Source organism: Pteropus medius, unplaced genomic scaffold (assembly GCF_902729225.1).
Source record: "Pteropus medius unplaced genomic scaffold, Ma_sr-lr_union100, whole genome shotgun sequence".
NCBI lineage: Eukaryota > Metazoa > Chordata > Mammalia > Chiroptera > Pteropodidae > Pteropus > Pteropus medius.
In genome coordinates, this window is record NW_024350927.1 from 5,748,862 (window position 1) to 5,776,252 (window position 27,391).

The following is a 27,391-nucleotide window of genomic DNA, read 5'->3' on the forward strand; positions in this document are numbered from 1 at the left end:
GGGGTCCTCCACGTAGAGTCATCACACTCTGCCGCACGCTGGGCCAAGCAGGCGCAGTGCCTCACAAACACTGCCCGGGGGCGCTCTCTCCAGCCAGATCAGCATGCCAGGGATTGAACTGGCGAGAGCGTAATCATCCGAAATTGCACAAGGAGCCTCTTTAGAGCAAGAGCTGGTCCCTTTTTGCCTTTCTCACAATAACCTCACCAACCTTCCCACTAAAATGAACCATGGGGATCGGTCGTAAAACGGGTCATGCCCGTCACTGAAGAGATCTGATCCCTCCTCCATCCCCGCGTCAGAGCCGGTGTCATCCACGAATGCCTCATCATCAAAATCCTCCATCTCATCTTGCTGCTCGTCAGCCAGCTCAGTGATGTCGGAATCGGCCGTGGAAAAAGTGGGGGAGGGTGTGCGGTCGGCAAGGCGCTCATTCACACAGCCATGGAAAATGGGGGAGCTAGACACCAGGTGAGACGCCGAGTGACACAGCCGAGGAGAGAGGAACAGTTGGTTAAACAGGAAGCTACAGGTGCCAACAGCATAGAACCCACTGAGGAATCGACACAATCAAAGCAAGTGGAAAAGCGAAAGGATAAAATGAGCATAAATCTTCTGGTTCAGGTGAGAGGGATCAAGGACTGATTCTTCAGACTAAGGAAAGCAAAGGAATTACATGAGTAGACCATCCCAGGTAAATGATGTCTGTAAAATGTTTATATTCTCCAGTTTGCACAGAAGATCAGCAGCCGGGCCTCAAAAGAGCCACTCAACATTAGGTGAAATTACGAGGTTTAAATTTTTATTCCAACTCCCATGTCACCTGGGAGCAGAAAACAAAATGGAGGAAATGGTCTACGGCAAAGCAAGTATGTGCCTTGCGTGGATAAAACATGTTTGGTCGTTCATCTCTTTAAAGACATTCCACTATCAGAGTGGCCTGGAAAAGACTTCATCATCTACGAAACACGATGACGTCAGCTCCTACTTTTTACCCAGTTCCTTTAAAACTGTCGGATAGTTATTGCAATTGAAAAACAATTCGAACTCTGAAATCATTCAGCTCAAAACTTACATTTCTCTGCTTTTTAAATTCTAAACCTCTAAGAACTTAACTCAACATGGACCCATACGAGCACCGTTTGTTTTCATTAAATGTTGAAAGTAACGTATACAAAAAGAGAGGTTCAAGGGGACTACACCAAGGCGTGCAATTAATTCCCCCTCGGCAAAGACTAAAATGAGATGAACTGCTTTAAAAAAAAGTGAGGACATTTCGGATCCTAGAGAGGGTGCAGTCTGTAAGTCTTAAGTCATACAAAAACCTATGCGGGATACGGACATAGGTTTTCTTTTCCTTTTACATCTATCTTGTTCAACTGTAAGACATTTTGTGAATGAGTTGAGAGGCAGGGAAGACTGTCAATTACCTTGATAATATGAGACTTAACACAAATGCGCGTGTTGTATAAAACAGAAGGGAAATGTACCAAATGACGGAGTGACTGAGGATGAGTGGGCGAGATTATAAACGGGGCTTTTTTATACTCTTTTTCTTATATCTTTCTGTAAAAATCTGCTAAGGTTTTAAACAATTAGAATCATTCCTTATTAAAAAGAAGACATCGATAAAATCATCGCATACCTTCCTACGAGTTTGAACCAATGGAACCGATCATAAAATGGATCACTGCCGGTCATAGCAGCTTCACTCTCCTCTGGGGCACCCGAGGCCATCTCGCCCGCCCTGTCGTACATCTCTCGCATCAAATCCAGCCTCTGCCTATACAGTAAACAAAGAGTGTCCTGGGTTAACATCACAAGTTTACATGAAAACGTCACTTTGGAAGTATCTTCCGTTCGAGATTTTTAAAAAAACAAAAAAACAAAAACACTGCTTCCATGAAATGATATTAAAAAGAATGAAGGCCAAAAGTACAGAAACCGACAGTACCCAAAGTGTCTGAGTCCAGAGATCAGCCACCAAGACAAGAATGGCCCCTAACCTCTACTGAGCCATAGAAGTGTAGGTCAATGTTGTATGACATCTCAGATACACTTAAACAGAGAAAATAACTCATCGTGCTAAATGCAAAAGTAAGCTACATTCTAACTTCCCTGTTTATCACTGGTCATATTGAGATCCAGGAGAGAAGAGATGAATAATTACCAAAAGATAAACAGATATCATGAAACCGGCATATTTAAAATGGGAGAGGGTCTGTGGAGGGTAAATTTAAATTGTTTCTACAAATGACAGTGGTGTTTGCGGAGTGGGATTCATTTGCTTAGAAGAAAACAGACAGATCACAGTATCGCTGGCCAGCGACAGCATTCAGGAGCACAGAATAGGAAGTAATGGTGACAGCACAGAGAGGAGAGTTTGGGGGATGCACCTGAGCAATTAATTATTTCCTTAATAAAACAACCGGATTTATGAATAGCGCTTTCATACTTGAGTTTCTCCAAAGACCAATAATGAGTTGCTCCATTCTTCAGATCCTGGACTTCGACCGCCACCACCGTGCGAGGGAAAGGCCTGTCGTCGTGAGTTTTTTCCATCTCAGTGGGAAGTAATTCAGGAGGTAAAGGCGAGTACAACGTGTCAGTCAGCAGAACAAACTGAAACTGCACCTAAATGTGAAGAATAAACCATCGACAAAGGGCCTTTTTGTTTGCAGTGAGTAAGCTTCAGAGGTGAGGCCATATAATCGCGCTCAACGGAAAGGACGTCAAACATATCGTACACGCTCAACAAACAGCTTGTGATTAACTGGGAAAAATGGCCACTTGTGCTCTAATCATAAAGAATAATCCTAATTACAAATTAAGCTATTTAAACATTTTGTTTTTCTAGCCTGGCACAGTATTATTACACAAACTAAAATTACAATAAATATATTTTGATTGAATGAAGCCTTTTGTAGAACTTATACGAAAGACCCAAGAATGCATCTCTATCTAGTTTCTCACTAATGATGGGGGGAGGGGAGAGGAATATGTCATAGTTTTCGATTTTAAATTTGGAGAATTACGACTACTACCCTTGCAAGTGTTTACTATATTCTAAGTGCTTTACATGCACGATGTCATTCATTCCTAGCTGTAAGAAAAAAAAGACAGTGCCTGCTTTCATTTAGTCTACTTGAAGAGAGAAGTAACTGATAAATAGTTACAAAATGAGATGGGTGGTCAACTTTATGAATAAAGAAGACATCTTATCCTCATTTACAGAACTAGAATATAGCCCTAGGAGAAGATAATGAATTTCCCCAGCTCGGGCGTCTGCTCTCACCTACTACACAACATTGCCCCCTCCCCTGGAATCTCAGAAGCCGGGAGACTGTGAAACAGTGGGACATACAGAATATCCACTTTTTCATCCCTGGCAAAATCCCCGGAGGCAGGCACTGCTGTCTGTCAGCCCATTTTGCAGATGAGGGGATGGAGGCTCAGGGCTACCAGTGTCAACACGACTAGGAGAGCTGGGGCTGGAACCTGGCTGGCTGGTTCCAACCATGTGCTTGTCCACTACACGGAACTGCCCCTCAGACCCCAGAAGAGGAGAGAGCACAGAGGACTTAAGGTACAAACGATGGTAAAAAAATGAAAAGAAAACTGAGATTTTCAGAAACCCAAAAGAAGCCTATTTCTACTAATAGGTTTCTCTAGCTCTTGTCAGAAATACAATCTCCTTATTTATAAAATAAGCTAGAAAACATGTAATTTTAAGAATTTCATTTAATAAATGTATAATTAGCACTTACTTGTTCCAGGTACGTATATTAAAGGCATACATAAACCTGTTTCACAGCAAAGCCCAGCTGGCCCCACCCAAGGTGAAGGTTAATCTGGGAAGAGCATCATGAACCCCAACGGGCTCAGCTCTGCCCCCAGGAGCCCATGGTCCCACGCTCTCCGTACCTTCTTCTTCAACTCCACGCTGATGGCGTTGGCCTCCTTCAGGTACACGGCGTTGCCCCAGAGTAAGTCCCTCAATGAAGTGAACTGGTGAGACTTCCACTTCCGGAAGGCCCACTGGGCCAGCTCGAACTCGTGCTGTGTCCAAGGAACTGAAAGAGCAGGCGAAGTGCATTTCATGGCGACCGCCCAACTGCGCAGAATCGACGTCCCTCCCCTTCCTCGCCCCTTTTCTCAAGTTAAGGTGTTTTCTGGTTTTTCTCCATTCAGCTGCTTTTGTTTTTGTATTGATGGCAAAGCTCACTAAGTTCTATTGATATTATGAAAGCAGTATACACATTTCAGAAAACTTTTTAAAATCCTGTTTAAAACAGTACACTGAAAAAAAAAACAGATTTCTCTTCCTTTTTTCAAAGATACAACTAATGTGTAGCTTATAGTAGAGAAAAACCCATGTGGTACAATTCCAATATGTCTTTTTATTTTTAGTACAGGGCAAAAAAGGTCTGATTTCACCTAGATATTTAAAAATAAAGAATGTAGTACATACATTAAGAATTCACTCGAAGTGATTTGGAGCCTTGAAATTACTGAGAGGTTGGGTGGAGAAGTGAAATGTGGTAAACGTTTATACTGTACATAAGCCAGTAATTAATCATCAAAGCCTTAATTCAGCTAAAACCTTCTGGAAAAATATATTCCAAAGCCCTCACTGGAAAATCTCTGACGTGAACAGTAAACCAGCAAACAGAACATCTTAAAGAGTAAGCTGTTTGCAATATATATGAATTTTATATACACGGTAATATTGGACAGTATCAGGAAATTGTCCACGAGATTTATATGTGCTCTGAAATCTTGTGTTCTGAGGAACACGGTCCCACTCCCACCTCCGAGAATACAGCCTGGATTCTCGGCACTGAGTAACTTTTAAAAATCATGTGTAAATTAGCACCGTAAATTGTCAATAAATGGTAGGGTCAACTATGGTCAAATCCAGCTCTGATCACAGACAAAGGACTCATCTGACAACACGGATCCAAAAGACAGACTCAGGAAAAGTTTCAGTGTCTAGATTTCACCTTCTTCCTCCTCCTCTTCCTCTTCGGTTGTTTCTGCAGCAAGGGACCGAGTCTCCACCTGCTTCTGCAAGGCCTGCAACTTACTCTCATAGTCCTGAAGGGAAAGAAAGGAGACAACATGTAGGAGGGAGAGGAGGTAAGCAGGAAGGAAAGGAAAAGAAATATTAGGGAGACCGGAGAAAGCGAAAGACGACAAAAAGAGAAGACAGAGGCAGGAAAAAAACGACAGAGAGACATACAGAAAAATACTTAGGAAAAAGTAAACACGCAAAATAGTGTGTAATGGGTAAATGCTAAAAAATAAATTAACTGCACTCTCTCTACTCCCTCGGATTCAAGAATTCGTCACTGGGGCTGTGGTAGAAAATGGGGGGATTCTGAGGGAAAAAATGCATGTGTCCCTTAAATGTTAAAATACATTTAAGTAGTACATGCATGCATCAAGCAATTCCAGAAAAAAGCGATACTGGGAAAGATGAAATTTACCCATATCAGCCACGGTTCCAATTATCTAGCTGTTCGGATGGAAAAAATTAGGACTATAGATTCTGAAGCTCCCTATGGATGAACTATCTGCAGATGTGGGATGAGTTTAGCCATCAGGCAACTGAAAGATCACAGTGCTATTAGGGCTGCATTTAGTTATTCAAGAAAGATACTTTATTTTAAAATACGCTATTATAATACAAAAGGTATTATTATAACACGAATCAGATTTATCTTTCATTTCTCCGTCTACTCCATGCGTTCTCAATGAGGATATTACCCCCAAGAGGGCAAAAAATGGCTCGAGGAACTAAAAAAACCAAAACAAAAAACGTATTCTTTTATGTACAAAGCACAAATGTACACACAGCATGTAAACAGATATACAGTATATCTGAGGGATTAAAATTTCATGATGGGGAGAGATTACGGGGCATTAGAGAACATCTTTTAAAAAACGTTCCTTGGAGTGCTAGTGGAAAAAAAACTTGCATTTTTTTTTTTTTTTTTAAATCAAGTAAGGTTAAGAAGAGAGACGTTCACATAATAATACCAAATCGTAGCATGAGCATAGCATTTTCAAATACTGGGAGTGAGCTTATCAGAGGCTGTCCCGAGACAGAGGGTTGAGGTCTGACCACGTCCTGTTTTCAAGGAGAGTCACAAATCAAATGCTCCGAGCATTACAGAGGACCAATGACGGCCTCGCAAGCAAACTTCATTACACAAGCAGCTCCCAATGACAATGCTAAGAAGGACGCACATATTCTCAAGACTCCGGTCATCTGTCATTTATCATTTAGTCTCAAAAGGAAGCTTTCTTTGGAAGAGCTGGCAGTGACCAAGAGCCAGCAGCACAGCTTTATTACCTAACTAAACAGTACTGTTGTTAAAAATAATAATAATAAAGAAAAACGAAAACATTAAACTAGCAGGTAAAAGACTTGGGTTTTGCTCCTGGCACCTGCTCTTACTAGTCTTGTAATCCTGGGAAAGTTAAACTCTCTCTGCATCTCAATTTCGTCTTCTTTAAAATGAAGATTTTAGTGTTTCACCTGTCTTCTGCATAGGATTGCAGGAAGGACCGAATGAAAAACCATTTCAAAACACGTGTGAAAGTCCTCTTAAATGGTATCAACACACTATCAAAATGACAGGCAATGTTTTAAAAAGTTTATTTTCTAAGTATACCTAGCACCCAGATCTTGGTTCCTAAATATCATTCCCCACTAAAAGGAACCAACATTCCTTGGGAAAATGACCGATTCCAGGTTTGGAGGAAAGAAAGTACAAGACAAGCCTGGAATATTCTTGTTCTAGGAAGCACGGAAGTACTCAAAGACCAATAGGGCCACATTTCAAAAGGACACAGACTCCCACTGCCCAGTAAGAATAACAGAAAAGAACACAGCACATTCTTAGTATATAAAGGCTCCATGAATCCATAGTGATACTGATGGGAGAGAAAAATGGAAAACTCCTCTTAGCAAAAAAAAAAAAAAAAAAAAGAAAGAAAGCCAGTTAATAAATACAGAGGGAATGACAATTAGAAAATGACGATATTGCAATCCCAGTTGTAGTAACTGAATCAAGCAAGGATCATTAATAAATGCTAAAATTGAGTGAAAGGCAGATGAAAAACAGACTATTCACACAATTCTAAGTGTCACCCTAGAGACCTATTAATAAGAAAGAACTGGGAAACATGACATTAACTAAATTAATTAAACTTTGTCATTACCGAGACAGGACAAATTGACATGTTACGTCTACCGGTGGGATGCAACAGAAATACCCGATGTTACCTTTAGAGCATTCTTACCGAAAATGCTTAACCTCACTCTAATCTTGAGCAAACTATCCAACAAATCAGAATGAGGCCTATGCTCTTGAAAATTTAAGGGTAAACTGTTGTGATGTCCCCAACTTACTTTCAAATGATTCAGGAAAAATATATAAATGTGGGTATACCAAAGTTCATTGTATTTTTTTCAGATTCTTGGGAGGTGTGAAATGTTTAAAAATAAAAGGCTGGGAAGGGAGCAGTTTTTTTTCCTCCCTAAAAACTCTCTATATTACACGATTCTTTCAGCAAAAAGAGAAATCAGATGAAAAAATCATCAGATGAAAAAAAATGTTAATATCTTGAGGACTTTTTTGTCTTTCATTTTCCCTCAATTTTTTATTGTAGTAAATGCACATAACATAACGTACCATCTTAACCACTTGGAAGTATATAGTTCAGTGGTTTGAGATACATTCATGGTGCGTAACCATCACTATCACCCACCTCTGAAACCTCTCTCATCTTGTAAAACTGAAACTCTGTCCCCATTAAACACTAACTCCCCCTCCCCTGCTCCTCCCACCCTGCAACCACCATTCTACTTTCTGTCTACGATCGTAACTATTCTAAGTAACTCACATACGTGAAATCACACAGTTCTGGCTTTTTGCGACTGGCTTAATTTTGAGAATTCTTTCAAGAACAGGTTTATAAGCTGATGAAAGCACCAGTGAAGACAAAATCTTTAGATTCTGACAGTTTAGAAAAGGCTCTGGTTGTGCTTTAGTGGAGCAAAGCTGACATCAAAAGATCTCCCATAATGCTATGCATCTAAAACTTTAACTGTATTTTTTTTTGGATCAAGGAATATTTCTATCGGCAGCTGGTTGTCCAAACATCAGCACCATTTCTTGAATTGGTCTCCTCTTCCCCAAACCAGGCTGCATATAAGCTTCCAATAAGGACATTTTGTATGTCACCAAAAATACTCTAAATACCAGAATTTCCTATAACAAATGGATAAAGAGATCCCGATCCCATTGTTCTGCTGATTTCATGGTGAAAACTAGGAAAATAATGGAAGACACATTAAAAATTAATAATTTATCAGTAGCCTTTTGTGTTTATAAAGTCCTAGCTAGTTTAACATATGCCCAATACTTATAAAGGCATTGCACTGGCTGTTCCTTCTTTCGAACATTCTCTCACCTGCCCACCCCTGTTCGCCCAGAACTGTTCCTAATGATTATCGTGGATTATCTCAATCTCCTCAATAACCCTGGGAAGGATGTTATCGATCCTCACGGCAAAGAAAAAAAAGACTTAAAGAAATTAAGGATAACTTTCCAAAGGTCAGAGTTAGCAAGTAGTGGAAATGAGATTTGGACGCAGGCAACTAACTGGACTCCAGAGCACACTCACTTAACCACTATCCATCCACTTGTCACTCGACGAATACTTTTCACCCCTACTACGTGCCAGATGCTAGGAATACAGTGGGTCAGTAAGACAGAAGTCTCATTGGTGAGGAAGAACCAATAAACAGACACAGTACGCACTATGATGTCAGCACAGAGGAGTCCTATGAGGCAAAACAAAGGTAGGTAGTAGGTATTAGGGGCTAATGGAAGGAGACTTTCTGATTAGGTGGGCAGGGAAGGTCTCTCTGTAGAGAGGTCATTTAATCAGAGACTGAAGCCAGCATGCTGAGACCTTCGTGTGCTGGGAGTGGGGGGTTAGCCCAATCAAAGCAGGGCAGCAAGTATGACAGTCCCGAGATGGAAAGCAGCCTGGTGTGTCTGAGAACAAGAAAACCTGCGTGGGTGGGTGGGAGGAGCAGGAAGGACGGAGGCACAGCTGAGCTGTCAGTCAGCAGCTGGGTCACGGATGGCCTTATGGGCTACGGTAAGGACTATGGATTTTATTCTAAGAGCAGCCTTTGGGTGCTTCGGAGCTGGGAAGTAGTATGTTTTAAAAATACTGCCCTCAGTGGAGAACAGCCTGGAAGCAAGGACAGCAGTCACGAGGCCATCAAACGGTGCTGAGGAAGATGGTGGTGGCTTGGTCCAGAGTGTCAGCAGCAAAGGTGGTGAAAAGGGAATGGAGCTGGGATCCATGTTTTACAGGCAGAGGAAATGTGACCTATGATGACCTGATCATGGGGGGAGTGACAAAAAAAGGAGAAACTGAAAATGACTCTTGGATTTTTGGTCTGAGCTAGTCGCTCTGGTTTAGACGGTTTAAGTGTGAGATGCCAGTTAGCTGTGTGGATGTCAGGTCACGGTTGTGTGTCTGCATCTAGAGGTCAGGGCCGAGGTCCAGGCTGGAGAGCACATCTGAGTCCACACAGAAGCCAGGGTGGTGGTTTGCAGACAGATCGCCTGAGACTGGGCCTGGGTCTCTCCTCGGTAGCTCTGCGATGGGAAAGCCATAAGCTGGGAATGGCGATACCTACTTCACAGAGCGGATTCGATGAGCTGATGCACATAAAAGGTTTACTGGTGTAATAAATGCTCAACACGAGTTATTATCTTCATCATCATCTGTGTGAGCATGGAGGGAAAGGCCACAGAAATGCATAAGATCACCTGGGAGAATGGACAGATACAGAAACAGCCAACGTCTATGGCCACAGAGACCAAAAAGGAGCAGCCAGAGAGGCCAGAGGAAAATAAGAAACCAAAAGAACACAGTGTCCCAAGAACTAAAAAGCAGGCAACTGTGTCAAATGTCAGACATATTTAGTAAGATGAGGACTGAGAAAACACCTGCAGATTTGTCACTGAGGAGGTCTCCAGGTCCTGCTAAGAGTGGCTTCAGTTAGGTGGGGACAAGAGTCTGACTAGAGTGAGCTCCAGGAAGAACGGAGAGAGGGTACAATAAAAAGAAATACTGAAAGGTGGGAAATTAAGTACAGAAATCTCATCTCAAGGAGAATTTCTGTACAAATGAACAGAGAAATGGCGTGACAGCTTACAGGAAACGGGACCCTTTGGAAGCTGGTGAAATGAAGACATGCTTGCATGCCGACAGGAACAATAACCAAGGAGAGAAACTGATGTAAAAGAGAGGGGGAAATGTTCAGCAAGTCGTTGAGGAGGTACAAGATGGGACGCAAGGAGCAAGGGCAGTTCATCCGCCCAGAGGAGGGAGGGGCACCGACGGGTGTGGATGCAGGACAGGGGCCGAACCAGAGTGGGAAGGAAAGCTTCTTTTTCTCAATGAAACAAAAGCAGTTGAGAACACAGAGAGGCCACCTTTCACCCCCTGAGGCGCCCGCTAGGAAACTTCTGGAGCACCCGGTGTTCTTCCCTCCTGTCACCTGCCACAAACGTACTGCATAAAAATTAGTGTGACTGTCTGATGACTGTCTCCTCGGCAACTCCGTGAAGTTCACAATGCCAGGCATCTGTCACTTGGACACACAGTCACGTACTGATCTTCTTCCAGTTAATAGTTCTCAAAAGTGACTATCTTCTAGATCAGGGGCCGGCAAACTATGGCCAGAGCCAAATCCAGCCCACTGCCTGCTTTTGTAATTAGTTTCCCAGGAACCCAGCCACGTCTGTTCCTTTGCATATTGTTTGTGGCTGCTTTTCTGCTACAACAGAGTCGCACAGTTGTGACAGAGGTTATGGGGCCCACGAAGCCAGAACTCTCTACTCTCTAGCCCTTTACAAAAAGCTTGCCAACTCCTCCTGTTCTAGACCAACAGTTCTCAAAGGTGGCTGCTGATCCAGCAGCATCCACTCGCCTGAGAACCTAAGAAAAATGCAAATGATAAGGCCCCATCCCAGACCTCCTGGAGCAGAAACTTTGGGGGTGGGCCCGGCGAACCCCCAAAGGAATTCCGATGCACAATGCAGTTTGAGAACTACTCTTCCGGGTCAAGTGTGCGGATGAATGGTGACGCAAATAAGACATGATGTACTTACTCTCGGTGAGTTTACGGTCTCATGCAAGAACCAAGCAAAAACCACAGGGTACCATCATTACAAGAGTGAGAGCCGGCCTGGGCAGGAAAACAGTGCAGATCTGTTAGAGAAGTGAAGCATAATGAGAAAGGAAGTGCAAAGGCCCCGAGGTGGGAACAAACTGGGCAGTTCAGGGCAAGTCCAAAGGGCTTGCGCGTGAGAATGTTCAGAGAGGCGGGCGAGAAGCCAAAGCACGGAAAGCCTTGTAGGCTACGATACAAGTTCAGACTTTACACAGATACAGACAACAGACTGGTGGTCACCAGAGGGGAAGGGAAGTAGAGGGGAGGACGAAGAGGGGAAAGGGAATCAAACACGTGGTGATGAAAGAAGCCAAGGCTTTGGGTAGTGAGCACACAATAGGGTATACAGATGGTAGATTCTAAAGTTGTACACCCTTAGATTATATAATGTCATTAACCAATGTTAACACAATAAATTTAATGAAAGATCAAATCAAAAAAGTTCAGATCTTAAAGTGCAACGGGAAGCCACTCGTATAATCTGATTTGTTTTTAAAAGTTGATGGTGGTTGCTATGTGGACAGTGGATTACAGGAGTCAAGAACAGAAGCAGAGAGACAAGTTAGGAGGCTACTGCAGTGCTCTAGGTGAGAGATGACGGTGCCACAATTACACAAGGCATCTCTGAAGGAGGCGGCTTTAATGTAAAATCAGTGTCCCCGTTCTGGGTTTTCTGGTTAGACTGTTTTTGACCTTTGAGGCGTGGCTCCTTTGCTAATACTTTCTTCCTCTTTTAATGGCAGATTAGCAAGCAATAGCCGGAAGGGAGATGTCAACACCCACCCCAGTTCTTGTCAACACCTCAGTTTTCCACTGGCAAAGCAAGCACTGTGCAGGAAGCATCTCACGGCTATCCCTCAGGGGCCCACGCCACCTATTCCTAAAACCCGAAAGGCTCCCTTTCTCCCAATCCCTTAGCCTTGGTCTCATCCACTTTACTTTCCAAGGGTGACTCAGATGAGAGCCTTCATCACTGTGTGGGTCACGCACACAGGATTTATCCTACCCGCAAACTGATTTGCTGATTCCACCTGCAAATAATCTACCAGAGTCATCCCTTCTCACCTTTCTCCCTGCCTTTGTTTAGAAAGCAGTTCCTCATTGAATTCGTAATGCAACTTCGCACCTGGAGCACTGGACTCTGAATTTGTCTCCTCCGAACCCGTCCTCCGACCTTGGGCCATTTCTAAAGGTGAATCTAATACTGCAATCTCCCTGTGTAAAATCATCCGGTAGCTTCCCACCACATTCAGGTTAAAATCCCGACTCCTTAGCATGGCAGGATCTGGGCCTCATCCACCCAGCTGCCCTCGCCCCTTACCGTGCCCCGACACGGCTGGGGCTCTGACCACCTGAGGCTGCCTGGCCCTGCCAGGCTTCCTCCTGCCCCCGCCGTCTTCACTCGGAGAAATTCCCAGTTGTACTCCGGGTCTCTGTGCTTGGCTCAGGGCTTCCTGCTCTGAAAGACTTTTCCCACGCTCCCCATTTTCACCCTGTGCACAAGACTATCACCGCGCGCATCGCACGGTGGCATCCAAGCGCTGGTCAGGCCCGGAACGTCTCCGCCGGTTTGTCCGACAGCAGAGGATACAAAGCATCTGAAGGGGAAGAACATCAGACCCGGGGGAAGTCGACCCGGGCGCTACCATTCCCTCGAGTTGCCAACTTCATATGAAAAACTCATGGTGGGGGGAGGGACCTCAGGTAGATTTTACATTGTACTACGTGATGTATTTCAATATAAAAAATGCCACGTCCAAATGTTCACTCCAGAAAAATCTTCTGCTTTGTCCTGTTCCACCTCTAGCACACCACCGACACTCTGGGTGGAGAAAAGCAGTGCTTAAAGGAAAAGGAGAAAAGCTAAACGGAGTTACTCAGAGCATTTCAGAAATTTAGTTCCCATCCAAGTGAAGGGAAGTAGACCGTTTCATTTTTTAAAACTTCAAATCACCATCATATAATAAAAAATTGAAAACACAGTTTAAGGTAAACTCAAAGAAACCATTAACTGATATTCGACCTGCCCTCATTCATCTTAGAGTAGAAAAGTTTTTATTTAAGTAAAACATAGCATAAAGTAGGGGTTAAAGATCTCATTGAAGATAGAATTTTAATAAATAGAAAAGGGTGACAAAAGCAAAAGCTTAACTAATGGAGTTCATGTAGAAATAATTTTTAAAAAGATCTGGATTGCAACCACCTTCAGATGCAAAAGCAATAAATAAAAGTCAAGATCACGTCTGTTAGCATCATTGTCTCACTTTTCCCTCCTCCCACATCAGAGAGAAATCACACTCTCAAAAGATGGTTTAGCTTTTATTGAATGAGGACTTTATTTTTTTAACGTTACAAACTCTCCCTTTCTGCTAAGGTAGATCTCACACTCAAAGACAATCTTTAACCACTTTTTTTTTAAGAAATTGGGGAGAAATCCATTGTTCATTAATAAGAAGATTTTACAGTAATGATAGAAGGAAATTGGCACATTTCACAACCTAAGTATCTAGAGTAGATTTTTCAGTCTCGGGAAGGTGACATAAACTGGACAATTATGAAAATGCTCACAATGCAGAATGTGGCTCTAACGGTAGAGCGCAAATGCTTGCTTTGCAATGTGCCTGGAAGGCGTCTTCATCAAGGTTCACCGGGACACACTGCTTCCCCTCCTCAGAGTCTTTTGTACAAGTCATTAAGGCAAGTCTACAAAGGACCAGTAAGGCACAGGGGCACAGCAGCTGACCGGAGGTAATCTACGTAACTTCCTGTTGTCTAGTAACCTTTAATATAGACACCTGTGTGGCAAACTCTGTTTTGTTTTGATTTTTTTCAGCATCAGCCTGCACCTAAAGCACAAAAGGTCACTTCAAGTCACTTCAGTGAAATAAACAATAAACTGTTTTTGTTTTGTTTTGTTTTTTCAGCATCAACCTGCACCTAAAGCACAAGAGGCCACTTCAAGTCACTTCATGGCATAAACGATATTTCATTGCATTTCCAGTGGAAAGGAGAAGTTGCAATTCCAAGCGCTAGAGAGGACTAGAAGCAAAAATAAAGGAAAAGCCCTTTGGTTTAGACTTATTAGATAAGCAGAATGTCTTTAACTCTCCAAGGAATACCATTTTGGTTTGTGAAACTATACCAATTAATTAGGACTCCTCTACATTTCCATTATTGTCAGATCGTCATATAATTTCAATAGGAAAAATACTTTTTGTCATTTTGCTATGATAATAGCTAGGAATACTTTGATAATATAATGGTTTAATGATGACCATTTCTCTTTGGTCTTGTTGCTTTTGAGTTCAGGGAGAGATACTGTCAAATGCAATAATGAACAGCAATATCAGCTATACCAATAGCTCATAAACGCATGGCACTAGTTACTTATTTAATAAAAAAAATTCAACGAAGTAATTTTATCCACACAAAGTTATTTCCTAAGACAAGCATATGGTCTAAAATCCATGAAGGGACGTATGTGGTCCCTTCAAACCTTGGTTCATTTCTTTCTGGCATCTGAAATTAAGGGCTCCTTTTGATATCTAAACATTTCGGCCAAGATGAAGGCGCCTGAATCAACAGACGAAGCACGAACACGAACCTAATTCTCTGGAATATCAGTTTGGGTAGAGTGCTTCTCACAACCCACATTTGTAAATGAAAATATTATTTTTCATTCTACGGTGTCACCTGGTCACCAGTAGAAACTCTCTCTCGATGTTTAGTGGCAAAGGGAGGCATCTGCCCATAATGAGATGAAAAGACCACTACAAACAAGAAAATATATAGACCTATCCTATGTTATCTCAGGTTAGGGAAATGAGAGCTCATTTTTGCTCTAGAGTTGAAAGTTGAGTAATTATTATTAATATTAGAAAATAATTTTTTTTTGCAAGAAAGGAATAGTTAACGTATCTATGTCTAAGAAGAATAAAGAAAGACAAGTGGCTTTTACACGAGATCCAATGAAGTGACTGATTTGAAGCAGCCTACCGAGTACATTCAAACCACATGGCACAGGAGATTGTCATCTCAATTAGTCAACCCATTACAAACAGCATTCACCGAGTCTAATCTGCCATAAAACCTCAACTGAAGACTAGGACTACTCTAGCTATGAAAGAAAAAAATATTCCCCAAAGTTAATTGGAAGCAACTTTCTGTGCATTAAGAAAGCATTTTCTTAGAAGCAAAGAAAAAATACTATGATTAAAAATAACGTGCTCTAATAAAGCATAGTGCCCACACGCAAAGGAAAAAAAAAACTACATAATCACAATCTTTAAGGCTTCCTTGAATGCTAATTGCTATCTTGGCTGCAATTTTTCACACCATCTGGAAGACAAGCGTTGGATAGATGACTTAGTGTGACTTAGGCATCTTCAACAACACAAAGTCAGGCAGTCTCACAGACATCTCTGGCTCTTCACAACCGCCTCTTTAAAAAGTTTCTGACGAGTTCAAGAGATGAGGAAAGATGTAGAAAACTATTCTTTTCTTCTCATTAAAATCCATCTTTTTTAGTGGATTCTCCAGTGAGGCAAACGGAGACAACACAGTAAAATGAGGTATTGATACATGTAACGTTCATCAGGGCTTCTCTCTGTTTGCTTGTCTATCTGTGAGCGTTACTACTGGTAACCAAAGAATAGTTCGTTAGACATCTCCTTTATTCTAAACCCAAAGTTAACCTACTTCAGTACTTCATCATCTACTGAAAGTAAGTAGCACACAGCCAGAAGCTGCAGCCTTCTCCCCACGTCCCACCTCTTCCCTCTTTCCACCAAAGAACTTCCCTATAAACTATATATACGGCTTGAAGCATTTTTCTGGTATTTCTGGTGGCATAGTTTTGGTGAACAGTTCAGTGCGTGTGAGAAATGATCATTTCAAAATTCAAACTACAAACAGAAATCCAGATATGGTGCCAAATATTTCAGTATTATGACAAATTTCATACATACACTGATACATTCAAAAGAAAAAAAATCCTACTGAAATTAGTTCTGTGTAAAATGTAGAATAAGATGTAAAGTTCTGTGGAAGAGGCAGAGCTGTGTACTACGAAATGTGTCTGAAGACGTTTCATTTTGGCTTATGAAAAGTCCAATTATCTTTTTCAAAAGGACAGACACGGATGAGAAATCCAAAGCTATGTCCACATAGTTGCATGTTATTATTTTTAAACTAACGTCTAACATTCATGGGGAAACAACAGACATTTATTTCTATGTATTCAATTCCCCTTTTGAATGTGTGCATAAACCAAGAGGCAGGTCTTTCTGGATATCAGATCAACTTATAGGCGTTATAAAAACATAACAAACTTATACCAAACGAGACCAGTCTGTAAGTAAGTATATTATCTAGGCACCAAGAAAGGAGGAAAGTCTCAGCAAAAAAGAGAGGTCTCAGTATTTTGTCCAAAATTCCAGAAACTGCCCATTTATGGTATACAAACAAAAGGGAGGTGTTGAAACATTGACCAGTGTTTTATGTTTTGACAGTATGAAAATCAGTTAATGTTTGTAAGAACGCGACATTCAAATCATGATGTAATTAGTAGGAACTCAAGGCCAAGGCTAGAACCAACTCAAATCAGGAGCTAACATCGTCTGCTTCCTCCACTGGGATTTCAAGTTTGTCCAGTAATTTATACTGTGGTTTCTCGACCAGCTTTGAGATTGGGTGCCGAGAACTGTCGCCTCATCCGCGGAGGTGTCACAAACTGGCTACAGTGGTTGGCTTTGTCAGTCTGCCTCTGATAGGAACTGGCCGCAATGCCCTCTAACTGACCTCCAGTGTTATAATTACAGTAAGACTGACGGTGTTGATGGATATGGCGCTTGGCCTGGAAAGTCTGCAGATCGGCGGTGGGGTGACCTCCGTGGGAGTTTAACGACTCCGAGGAGGCAGATGCCTGGCAGCGTACGCTCTTCTGCTGGCCGTTATTGAGGGAATTGCTCCTCCAGCGTAACTGAGGTGGCTGTTGTTGAGTACTAAGGTGCTGCTTGCTCACTTGGATGTGATCTTGACTTCGGGTGCCCTGAGAGCCCCATGGTAACTGGGGGTCCTTAGAAGCTGCTCTACCACCCTTCTCTTGGCTCTCCTCTTTATTTCCTTTCCTTCCGTCTTCATCCTTCGGTATTCGAAGCTCTATAACCTCGTCTTCCGTTATGATGATGTGTGTGCCAGGACTCCAAGAGTTCCTGTGTCTAGGATTGCTCTTAAAGGGGAAGCGGGGCTTCCGGTTCTCAGGAGGGATGAACCTATGGGGCACGTTCTGCCGACGAAGCTGCTTTGTTATCTCCTGCTGCTGCAGGTTCTTGAACCGGATCTGCTCCTGCCTCATCCAGCGCAGACGTCCACGTCGGAAAGCTGGGTCCCCGTTCATCAGCTGGGAAACACGCTCTTCCTTCCCAAGCTCCCCACCGTCTCCTTTACCGACATCATTCTCAGACTTGCTACTGACGCCGGCACCGACGGGTTCCTTCGCTTTATGGTTTCCTTGGGTCTTCTGTTCCTGCGACCCGATCAGTGGCAAGACTTTCTCCATTTTGAGCATTTTATTTCTTAAGACTTTTATCTCCTCGTCTTTCATGTTATTTTGCTTTTTGACCTCTTGCAAAATATCTTCCAGCTTGTCTATGTGAACCCTGAGGTCATCCACGTCGGTTCCGCCTTTACCACTGGCCATCACGTCTTCGATCTTCTCGTCGCCTACTCCCACGGTGTCCCAGACATCTCTGGCCACCGCCCTCCAGGAGTCCCGCTCGTTGGGATCTTTCTTCCCGTACGTGGCGCAGAGCTCTTTCATCTTAACGATGGCCAAGGCTTCGATCTCCTGCCGACTGTGCCTAAAATCGTTGAGCGCCACCTCGTAGCAAATCTCTTTGACGGCCTGAATCTTAAGGTCTGAGATGGTGACCCACTTGGAATCTTTACTGAGGCGCCTTCTTTGGGGTATCTGGTACATTTTAATTGGTTCCCGTTTCTTCCCACTGCTCGGGAGGCCACATTTTTTAACAATGGTTTGCAACTTGCTGGGAGGTAGCTTTTCTCTCAAAGAAGTAATCAGTTTCCAGCTCTCTTCGCAGGACCTCTTGTCAGAATCATCCCCGCTATCAGAATCCGCGTCCTTTGGAAAAACAAAATCAAAAAATGGCCCCCAAATAACCAAAATTAAAATGTAAAAAATGAAAATCAAATCGAAGAGAAAAAGCAAGCAAAAAAGCCTTAACCAAATTTAAAAACGAAACAAAAAACAAACCAAAACCAAAAACAAAAACAACCCCTAAAAACAAAAACTCTAAATGATGCGCAAGTCTATTAAGACATATGCAAAATGTAGATTATAATTAATATAAAGATGTGTTTGTTTAGTACCACTAACCCACATCTCCACTTTCTGGCATCAATAATGAAATGTGCAAGCAAATTTCTTAGGAAGATTAAAATAGTGAGTCTCTCACTGTAAAGTCATATGAAGTTATTAACAAAATGGTGTAAAATAATATCTCCACTATCTCAGGAAAATGAAGTCAAACCTACACCCCGTACATGCTAACGCCCATGCAGCCACTTCCCCACATTTGCCTTGGTTATTGCTGTTGCTTCTTCCAGAAACTCTTTCCCCCATGAGTGAGCACAGATGCCATACAAGATGTGACGAGCAGGCGGATTAACAAAGGTTAGTAAGGCTGTAGGATGCCACGTTTTGTTTAGCTTTACTAAAAGAGCAGCCCTAGAAAAAAGTTAGAAGATGAGAAAGTAGAAAAAGAGGCAAACAGGGATGATGTTAAAAATGTTAAGAATCTCTATTAGCAGACCATGTGAGGTTCTCAACAACCAAATTGTTTTTCTAGACGACAAGAGGGTTTTGAAACTAGTCTTTCTGTGAGCATATACTGGTTTTGCTATTTTTTTGTGTTATGTCAAATTGATCCATTTCATTTGTACCATTAAAGTTTGTTATCGAGAGAACAAGAAAGCATAAAAAAAGGATCCTTATAGTGGGTCTGCTATTTTATTTTTCACACACACTTAGACCAACATCACCTTCAAAATTTTAAGATATAAACTTCCAGAACATGAATTAAACTAGGCAAATCTATTTTTAATAAACGTCATTTTAAATTCCTCGATATTTTAATAAATACAACTTAGAGATGTTTTCTACCTATGAAAACTCATGTCAGTTCTAGCTATCTGAGAAATATCACTTTTAAGTAACAATTCTTCTTATGACACATAAAACACAAATATCATATTCTGTTTAGGTGAAAAGGATCTACTTTAAAAGGTTTTCTCTAACTCTCTCTGTCCTTCTGGCTATCTTTGCGCCATTCCCTCTTTTTCAAACAATTTTACCAGGCCTAAACCCACAGCCTGACTTTGGATAATAATCAACTGAATAATGACCGATCATTCTTAACTAACTCAAGCAAATCTTGATAACATGAATCTTAATGAGAGAAATGTTAGATTTATATTGCCCTATGACGAATGAGATTAAGAAAGAATTTCTATTTAGGAAATAAAAGTCCTTGGGAAAAGACACTACTCACTAGAATAGTTCAAGATAGTCTAGTAAATGAAAATATTCTTACTAGTCTCTTTTATTTGGCTGTGATTACTAAAATTAGATTACCAAGTAGAGCAGTGTTTTTTAAAAATCAAAACTGATAAATAGTGTCTCGTTTTCTATACCAAAGATTTCCTACAGTTCTTTCTAGGGACCAAAAAAGTAACTTTTTTAAAAATGACAATAATTTGGCCCCTGAATTTGAAGAGGTTGCTCCTGATCTGTTTTATTTCTGTTGGTCTATAAATGGGTACTAACCCAATTTATTACCCCTACCTATTTGAAAATTTAGCAACAAAAAGATAAAGCTAAATTTACAGATTCTATACTTTTTTTTTCATTTTTAGTTTAAAAAAATAAAAATGACTAATCTTAAGTGACAGACATTAATTAACATTAGAGAAAAAAGTATGTTTGACTCCTAAAAAGGTTTTCTGGCAAATATATATAAACTGAGTTTTACAAAACACAAACTCTCTCTGATTCTTCCCACTTAATTGACAATTATCACTTTTTTCCCTTGGCTCCTTTTTCCTTTTAAAATTGCTTAAGGATAAAGTGAACACTACCTAATATAAGAAATAGTAAATGTTGCAATTATAGCTTTAATATCATGATTAAGAGATAAAAGTTATGTCTTTAAACTCCAAAATAAAACATAAATAAAAGAGTCTACGTAAATCTGAAGGAACTCAAATTAAATCAAGTGGCCATAATTTTCTTTCTTTTAAAAATACAGTTGTATTGACTCTGCAGAATATGTTCTCCATATGGCTCAAACATATCCCCTATTACATACAGACCGTGATACTTTAAAAGTCTGTATGCAACATTTATGTGCCAAGATGTAAATCTTATCCCATGTTTAAAAAAAAAAAAAAAAAAACTTTAAGATACTTAGATTCATGTATTTTATAGCCTTGGAAAAACGACTCAGGTCTGTCCAATTTACATGTCACTACAAGATCCTTCTCTTTTTAATTAAAAACCAGATGCAAAGTGGGCCTCCTGAAGAGACTCTGCAAGAAGCTTACACAAATAGAAGAAAGAATATACCTAAAACACAAGCACAGAAAGGACCAGGTGTATAATAGAGCACTAACTATAAGAGAACGTAACAGTGTGACGCACATGGGGAACTATCATAATAAAAAACTCATGAGCCTGAATTCCGTTTAATACTGTCATTATGCAAAAAATGATTACATGTAATAAATTTTAAAAATATTTACTGAATAATCCCTTTGGTATCCTCTCAATGTTTATTCATAGGGCACATTCAAAATATATCCGTTGGATGACCAATATAGGATCATAAAAATACATTTTCCATTTAGTATTGTTACTGCTAGATACACGTCAGGTGAAAGCATTAAAAATCAATTCCTCTTAAGGACAAGAAATTTAAATGCAAGACAGTTGGACTTGTGGGAGGAAAGCAATCTCCTTATTTTAAGGATCTGCTCTTGAAATCCTAGCTTACTTTGAGATACACAGAGCAAATGACAACCAGAATCTGATTAGTTGCAGACCAAGTATGTCCTTTGTCTTATTTCAGAGCAGAGAACCAGCTCGTGGTTAAGGAAAGCACCAGCCATCGCTATTCTTTACCACCTAGTTACTCAAAGGCTGGTCCCAGGACCAGCAGCGTGGGCACCACCTGGCAGGTGGTTGGAAGTGCAGAGTCTCAGGTCCCACCCCAGACCCGTGAATCGCATCTGCATTTTAACAAGGTTCCCAGTTGGGGGAGAAGCACTATTCTACTGCACAGAACGAACAGTGAAGGTCAGAAGACCCCAAGTTTAAGCCTCAGACCCATGACTTAATAGGTACTTAAGAGTGGGCAAACAGCACTTTTTAGCCTTGGTTTCCTCAACTGGTGGTAATATAAACAGGAGGTAATATGATTCATTTTATTTACATACACATCTACTAAGAGGGTTGTTTCAGAAATTAAAAAAAAAAAGATGGATGTTAAAGCTTTCTGTAAATTATAAAGCACTACACAATTACAAGGCACTACTGTTAATAAATACAGCCTAATGACACCTGTCCTTGTTTGATCTCTCACAGACCATCAGAGGCATGCTATTACATTATACTACATTATTAAGATAAAAGGCTCCTTCATGTGTGATAAACCTTTCAAGCTCCTAATCACACTGTCACTAAATCCTTGTTTTTATTAAAAACTAAATGCCAACTAGGCCTTCTAAACAGACTCTCTATATAACACTGCTATTATCTTGCCCCAAAGCTTTGATTTATTCTTACAGTCCATTCGTTTGGGGCATCAATATAATTTTGGGATAACAAACTGGTTAACCCACCGCCAAGCCAGAGAACTGAGCTGCCCCAGAAAAGGCTGCTTTCGCCCCAGCCCAAAGCAGAGCATGGCCATAAAGCTGTGGTTTACACACGGCGTTTTACATTCTGTATTTTGTGCTCAGGAAAGAAATCAGTATTCCAGCTTTCTCTCTAATACTCCCTTATCTCAGGTTCATGAAATTTCAAAATTGGGAAGTTCCTAAACTTCACCCACCACACCTAAAGGTGTGTAACACCTTTTCCCTACATACCAAACGAATGCCAAGAAGCTTCTTATAACAGGGGCTTTGTTAACCAAAATTGGATGGCTTTAAAAATGAAAATCTAATTAATGGATCAGCTTATTCATTCACGAGATTCCATCTCTATCAAACTTTAAAAATCAATTAACATCATAAAATGCTAAAGCCATTAGCATTACAAGCTGCACCCTTAAATCAGCTTTTCAGCTGCTCACCCTAACCCTTTCTCAACCCAGAGAAACCAGGCTTCCCGCCCCTATCTGACTTGGCTGTATGGCCCTGCTTCCACTGTCACCCACATGCCACGGAGACCCTTACAGAGGATTCAGACTCCATGCAGGGGAACAGAAAAGGATTAACACATGCATCTGTGCAGCAACACTTTTAGACAAAGTTTAACTAAAAAAAAAAAAAAGTAAAAGTAAAAGTCTGCCCAGCACGAGAACAATCCCTCAGGTCAGCCCACGAGCAGAGAATTAGTACTATTGGGTGATCAGAAACAAAACCAAGGCAAACACCCACCAAATTCGATATGCAGAGTAATTATTATTAAAAGAACCACCACTATGCATACTCAAAAATTACTATCAAGAGGCAAAGCCTACCAGAGAAGCTCCCATATTTCCTCCAAAAGCACTTGGTTTTGACAGAAATAACGATTTGACTTTAAGACATAAAAGGCACAAAATTGTACCTTTGTGGACAGGTTTTCAGGCTAAGGTACCAGGAGTTCATTCTCCATTAAGGAAGTGAGAGAATAGTGTTCGGTATCAATGAGAGCTGAGCAAGCCATGTGGGCGCGTGCTCATCCATGGGACAGGGAAGGTAAGAGAGCAAGCTGCCCGTTCCCTAACAGAAGATTCAGGACGGACTCCTACCAGTCTCTGCTGCTCCAGGAGAAGGTCTGCTTCTTCTTTCTCCTTTTTGTACAGGATCTCCATTTCCTGTAACCTAGAAGAAAAGGAAAAACAAAAGGAAAAGAATACACGATGAGATCACTGAGCTGTTTCATAAACGGTTACATTTAAAAGAAGTGACAGTCACGTGAGCCACGTCGTATCTGTACGTTACCTTTTCTCCATCTCCTGTTTCATATCAATCCCCTGTTTTTCCAGAAGCTCTCTCTGGGCAAACGTCCAGTCCACAGGCTCAGAGGGGGTCTCAGCAGAGGGTGTCTTCTCCCGCTCAGCCCGTGCTTGCTCGGGGTGGTTAAAACGAAACACGTGGTTTTTACCCATGATGATACGGTTTCCTGGCACAAAACAGAAACAGGGTAAAGAAACCATTTTTGAAATGTACAGTATCTATGTTAATGACCTCACTTTCTCTAATGCAAAAAGATAGCATTTGGAGTTTTACGAAAACATAAACCCTAATGCTATCACTCTGGCCTTTAAACAAAAATTCAGAAATTAGAGCTGCTCACGCAAGCCATGTGATCTCTGCTGAACCTCAAACCTCTCCCAGTCTCACCTGAACGCAGCTGAACAGGCTGGGCCACCCTCTTGCCATTTACATAGGTTTCTGAGCGTTCACAGGGCTCTAGCGTCACGATAACTAAGAAGAGAGGTAAAATAATATTAGCATCACAAACCACTGGAATAAAATAACAGAAAGTAGATGACTGTGAGGATTCAGGGTAGGTAGAATAGATTCCTGTAACCGAGTGGCCGAGCATCTACATAATAGTTTATTTTAGGGTACCATAATCAGGGCTGTGGTTAAGACAGAAACATTTTAAAAAATTGGACAAATCTCAGAAAAAGATATGAAATGTCAGTTTCAGTGATATCTGACAGTTCAGTCCATAAAACTGAAAACCATCAGAATCTTCAGTATGAGATGTAGGTCATAACCAATTCAGAAATTATAGAGCTGCTCACACAATATCATAACCAATATCAAAGCTAACATTCTGATTAAGGAAGGAATTATATAGCACAAAAATATGATCAGAATGTTGTTATGTTCTTGTTTTGTTAATAACCTGGACAAAAATCAAGATTGACTTTCTCTTCTATTTTAGCTAAAAAATTCTACTCAGTTAAGGTTAGAGGTCCTTCAAATCTCTCCCTACCCAGAACATTTGTTCCCTTTTTACTTGTCTATCAAATAATTAACATTCAAGACCAAGCCTAATTGCCTATGTCCTGCTCCGTTCTTGGCAGTAACAAAAGGGCTCCTTTTGTCCTGGCTATTTTCATGTAAAGTAGCCATGTCGGTCCCTGCATTCAGAAGCAGCCCAGGTTTCTCCAGTTTCAAATATTAGACTGTGTAAGAAAGCATCACTGAAAGAGACAGGGAATACCGAGTCCTGTGGATTTCTCGCCACATGGAATGAAAGGCTGCTGGATAAGCTGAGCCAAGAGCCCTCACCATCCCCGCTGTCGCTCCTCTCGCTCCGGAAGACACAATGCTCTTCTTTAATGTGCGCCCCACTCAGCACGATGTCCTGGCGCCTCTCGGCATCCGCCTGGCCGACCCTGAACACAACGGAGAGGGTTTCCCAGGGGAATTCAGACACAAAAAGTACTATGAACAATGAACCTCTTTCTCCCAAAGAATATTCTTTGGTACCTACAAAAAAGGTATCACCTTTTTTTAATCAAAGGCTCTCAACCACAAATTCTAATTTTTCTTATATGGTCAACCTCCCAACAGAAGAAATGAAGAACAATGATCCACTGATGGAACTCACACGGCATTATAAAAAGATACGTGTGAACTAATCTCCCTAATGAATTCATGTAAGATGTCAGAAGGAAAAAATTTTTACTTAGGGTCTTGTAGGGGACAACTACACGCTTACTGGTTCGGCTGGCTAATATACATAATTTGGGAAGAGTAAAGAGGATAGTTTGTAACTATTTCAGATGAGAAAAACAGCAAAATCATTACAACGAATTTTTCAACAAACGACTTTCCTTTAGTTATTAAATCATCTAAGAGAATAGAAAACCAGATAGAATGTGACCAAAAGAAACAGATATACCTTGTAAGTCCATCCTTGATGTAATAAAGCAGGCATTCCGACATCAGTGGGTCCTCATTGAGGTTAACGAGATGTGGGGTCTGGAAAAAAGGTTAGATCATCAATTCAGAGCAAGCACCACTGAAAGGGCTGTGACAGTAACAGGGACCTAGAGGAGACTGATGGCTTTTTGGATTACCCACAGGGGCTAGAAAAGGGACTTCTTTTATTCCTACTTGCAATTCTATAATAAAAAGAAAACACTCTCTTCAGGCCCTCACAAACTACACTAGTGCATTCTATCTATGAACGTGATTTCTGGGATAAAAAACAAGATCAATTATTGATAAAGTCAAAGCTGGCGGAACACACAAGAAAAATTAAGACAAAGATCTGGATGAGTGAATCGTAATTTCTGCAAATACTTGGACAAAAATCTTGAAGGGTAGCAGAATATGCTACCCCAAAATATGCCACGAGTTGTAGGCACTTGAAATCAACAGTTGATGCAGGGGGAGGCTTTCTCTGACCTCCCTTTATCTGTCTAAAGACAGATTTTCCAAAAGGCGTTTCATGGTCCTAAATCTCTCCCAGGAGTTTCACAACCAGACTGGCTCTTCTCACAGAAGAGAAGACCAAAGCTGCCACCGCACCCAGACAAACTATCACATCTCCCACCTACTCTTGTAAGGCCCCAGTCACCTTCCCTAGAAATCACGTGCTCTCCCCTGAGAGGCCTCCCTCCCCCCACCCATTTCCCTATTAAAATAATATCTAATCTGGATTCCGAGCCACCTCAGGGAGTTCCTCATTTTCCTGCCGCCCCCAACCCCCGCCCCGGGGTATCTCCCATGTATACACGGGGTACACATGTTAATAAACTTCTCTTTGTTTTTCTATTGTTAATCTATCTTTTATTACAGGGCTCTCAGCCAAGAACTGAGAAGGGTAGAGAGAAAATTATTTTTCCTCGCCTACAATCTCAACAAATATTTAATTTTTCATTTACTTTATAAAAATGTCCCCACGTCCCAATCGTCTCCCTCTGTAATTTTTATCGGTTCTTCAATGGTCCCGTTATTGCCTTTATTAGTCTTTACCTTAAGAAATTAAAATTACTGACATTCAATAATATATGCATCTTATTAAAATCTTCATCTAACTCTAATATTTCTAAAATCTTTTAAAAACCAACCTTCTTTGGTGAAAATACCCCACTGGAATCCAAAAATAAGTCACATGGTCTTGGGGTCAAAATCTACTCAAGATCATGTCAGCAAATGTAGAAAAATGAAAGAAGAGTCAGATGAGAGGGTTAAGAAAAGAGAATGCAAAAGATGATTAAAAAGAAATTAGAAAAACCTCTACGTCTTCTCAACCAGCACCTGCCTCTGCAGTTCGAGAGCTTCGCTGGTGTGAGAAAGTCTCAGGCTTCTCTGGGCAGCATCCTTTATAGAGCCCATCCTGACACTGGCCTAAGAAGAAAGGAATCTCTACGACAGGTTCTTTTCTTTCCTTGCCTTAAGAGTATTTCCCCCTCAGTTTTACTGAAGTATGACTGACGAAAATGGTATTTATTTAGGTCAAACAATGTGATTTTTAAAAGGTATACGATGTATAAATTTAATATATGTACACACTGTGCGATGACTACCACCACCGTCCGAAATGGGTTCTAAAACTGAATCCGGATGTGGTCAGTGGTGCGTGTCCTTTTCCTTCTCGAAATAGTTTAGAACGTTAAAACAAGATGAGTAAAATCAAAGAAAAGGCTTGGAAACAGAGATGTCACTTGGAATTTCTGTGCTGTTTATATCACAAAATCTATTCAGGTTATTTATGATTTGTGTTAAATGCGATATTTTTATAAGTCGTTATAAAAATGATCCCTACAGTCCTTAACATAACAATCATTAAGCAATATATCTGAATAAATAATGTCTTACCGAAGGAAAAACTATTAAACTGTAAAAGACACTGACCTTTAGCAA

The 27,391-nt window shown here is 41.0% G+C and overlaps 1 protein-coding gene across 7 annotated transcripts in view; it reads right to left on the bottom strand.

Moving 5' to 3' along the window:
- KIF1B (kinesin family member 1B) overlaps positions 1-27,391 on the bottom strand; it is a 124,614-nt gene that overhangs the window by 35,380 nt on the left and 61,843 nt on the right. For 4 of the 7 annotated variants that reach the window (XM_039842252.1, XM_039842254.1, XM_039842253.1 and 1 more), the window contains 10 exons: positions 25,422-25,501; positions 24,806-24,912; positions 23,903-23,986; positions 23,501-23,681; positions 23,308-23,380; positions 5,004-5,097; positions 3,925-4,073; positions 2,456-2,634; positions 1,646-1,783; positions 212-460 (listed from right to left, as the gene is read on the bottom strand). In XM_039842252.1, coding sequence (XP_039698186.1) covers positions 212-460; positions 1,646-1,783; positions 2,456-2,634; positions 3,925-4,073; positions 5,004-5,097; positions 23,308-23,380; positions 23,501-23,681; positions 23,903-23,986; positions 24,806-24,912; positions 25,422-25,501 — 1,334 coding nt within the window. Of the gene's footprint in view, positions 1-211; positions 461-1,645; positions 1,784-2,455; positions 2,635-3,924; positions 4,074-5,003; positions 5,098-16,189; positions 18,414-23,307; positions 23,381-23,500; positions 23,682-23,902; positions 23,987-24,805; positions 24,913-25,421; positions 25,502-27,391 lie in introns of those variants that run through there. The other 3 variants (XM_039842256.1, XM_039842258.1, XM_039842259.1) reach the window with 2 other exon arrangements.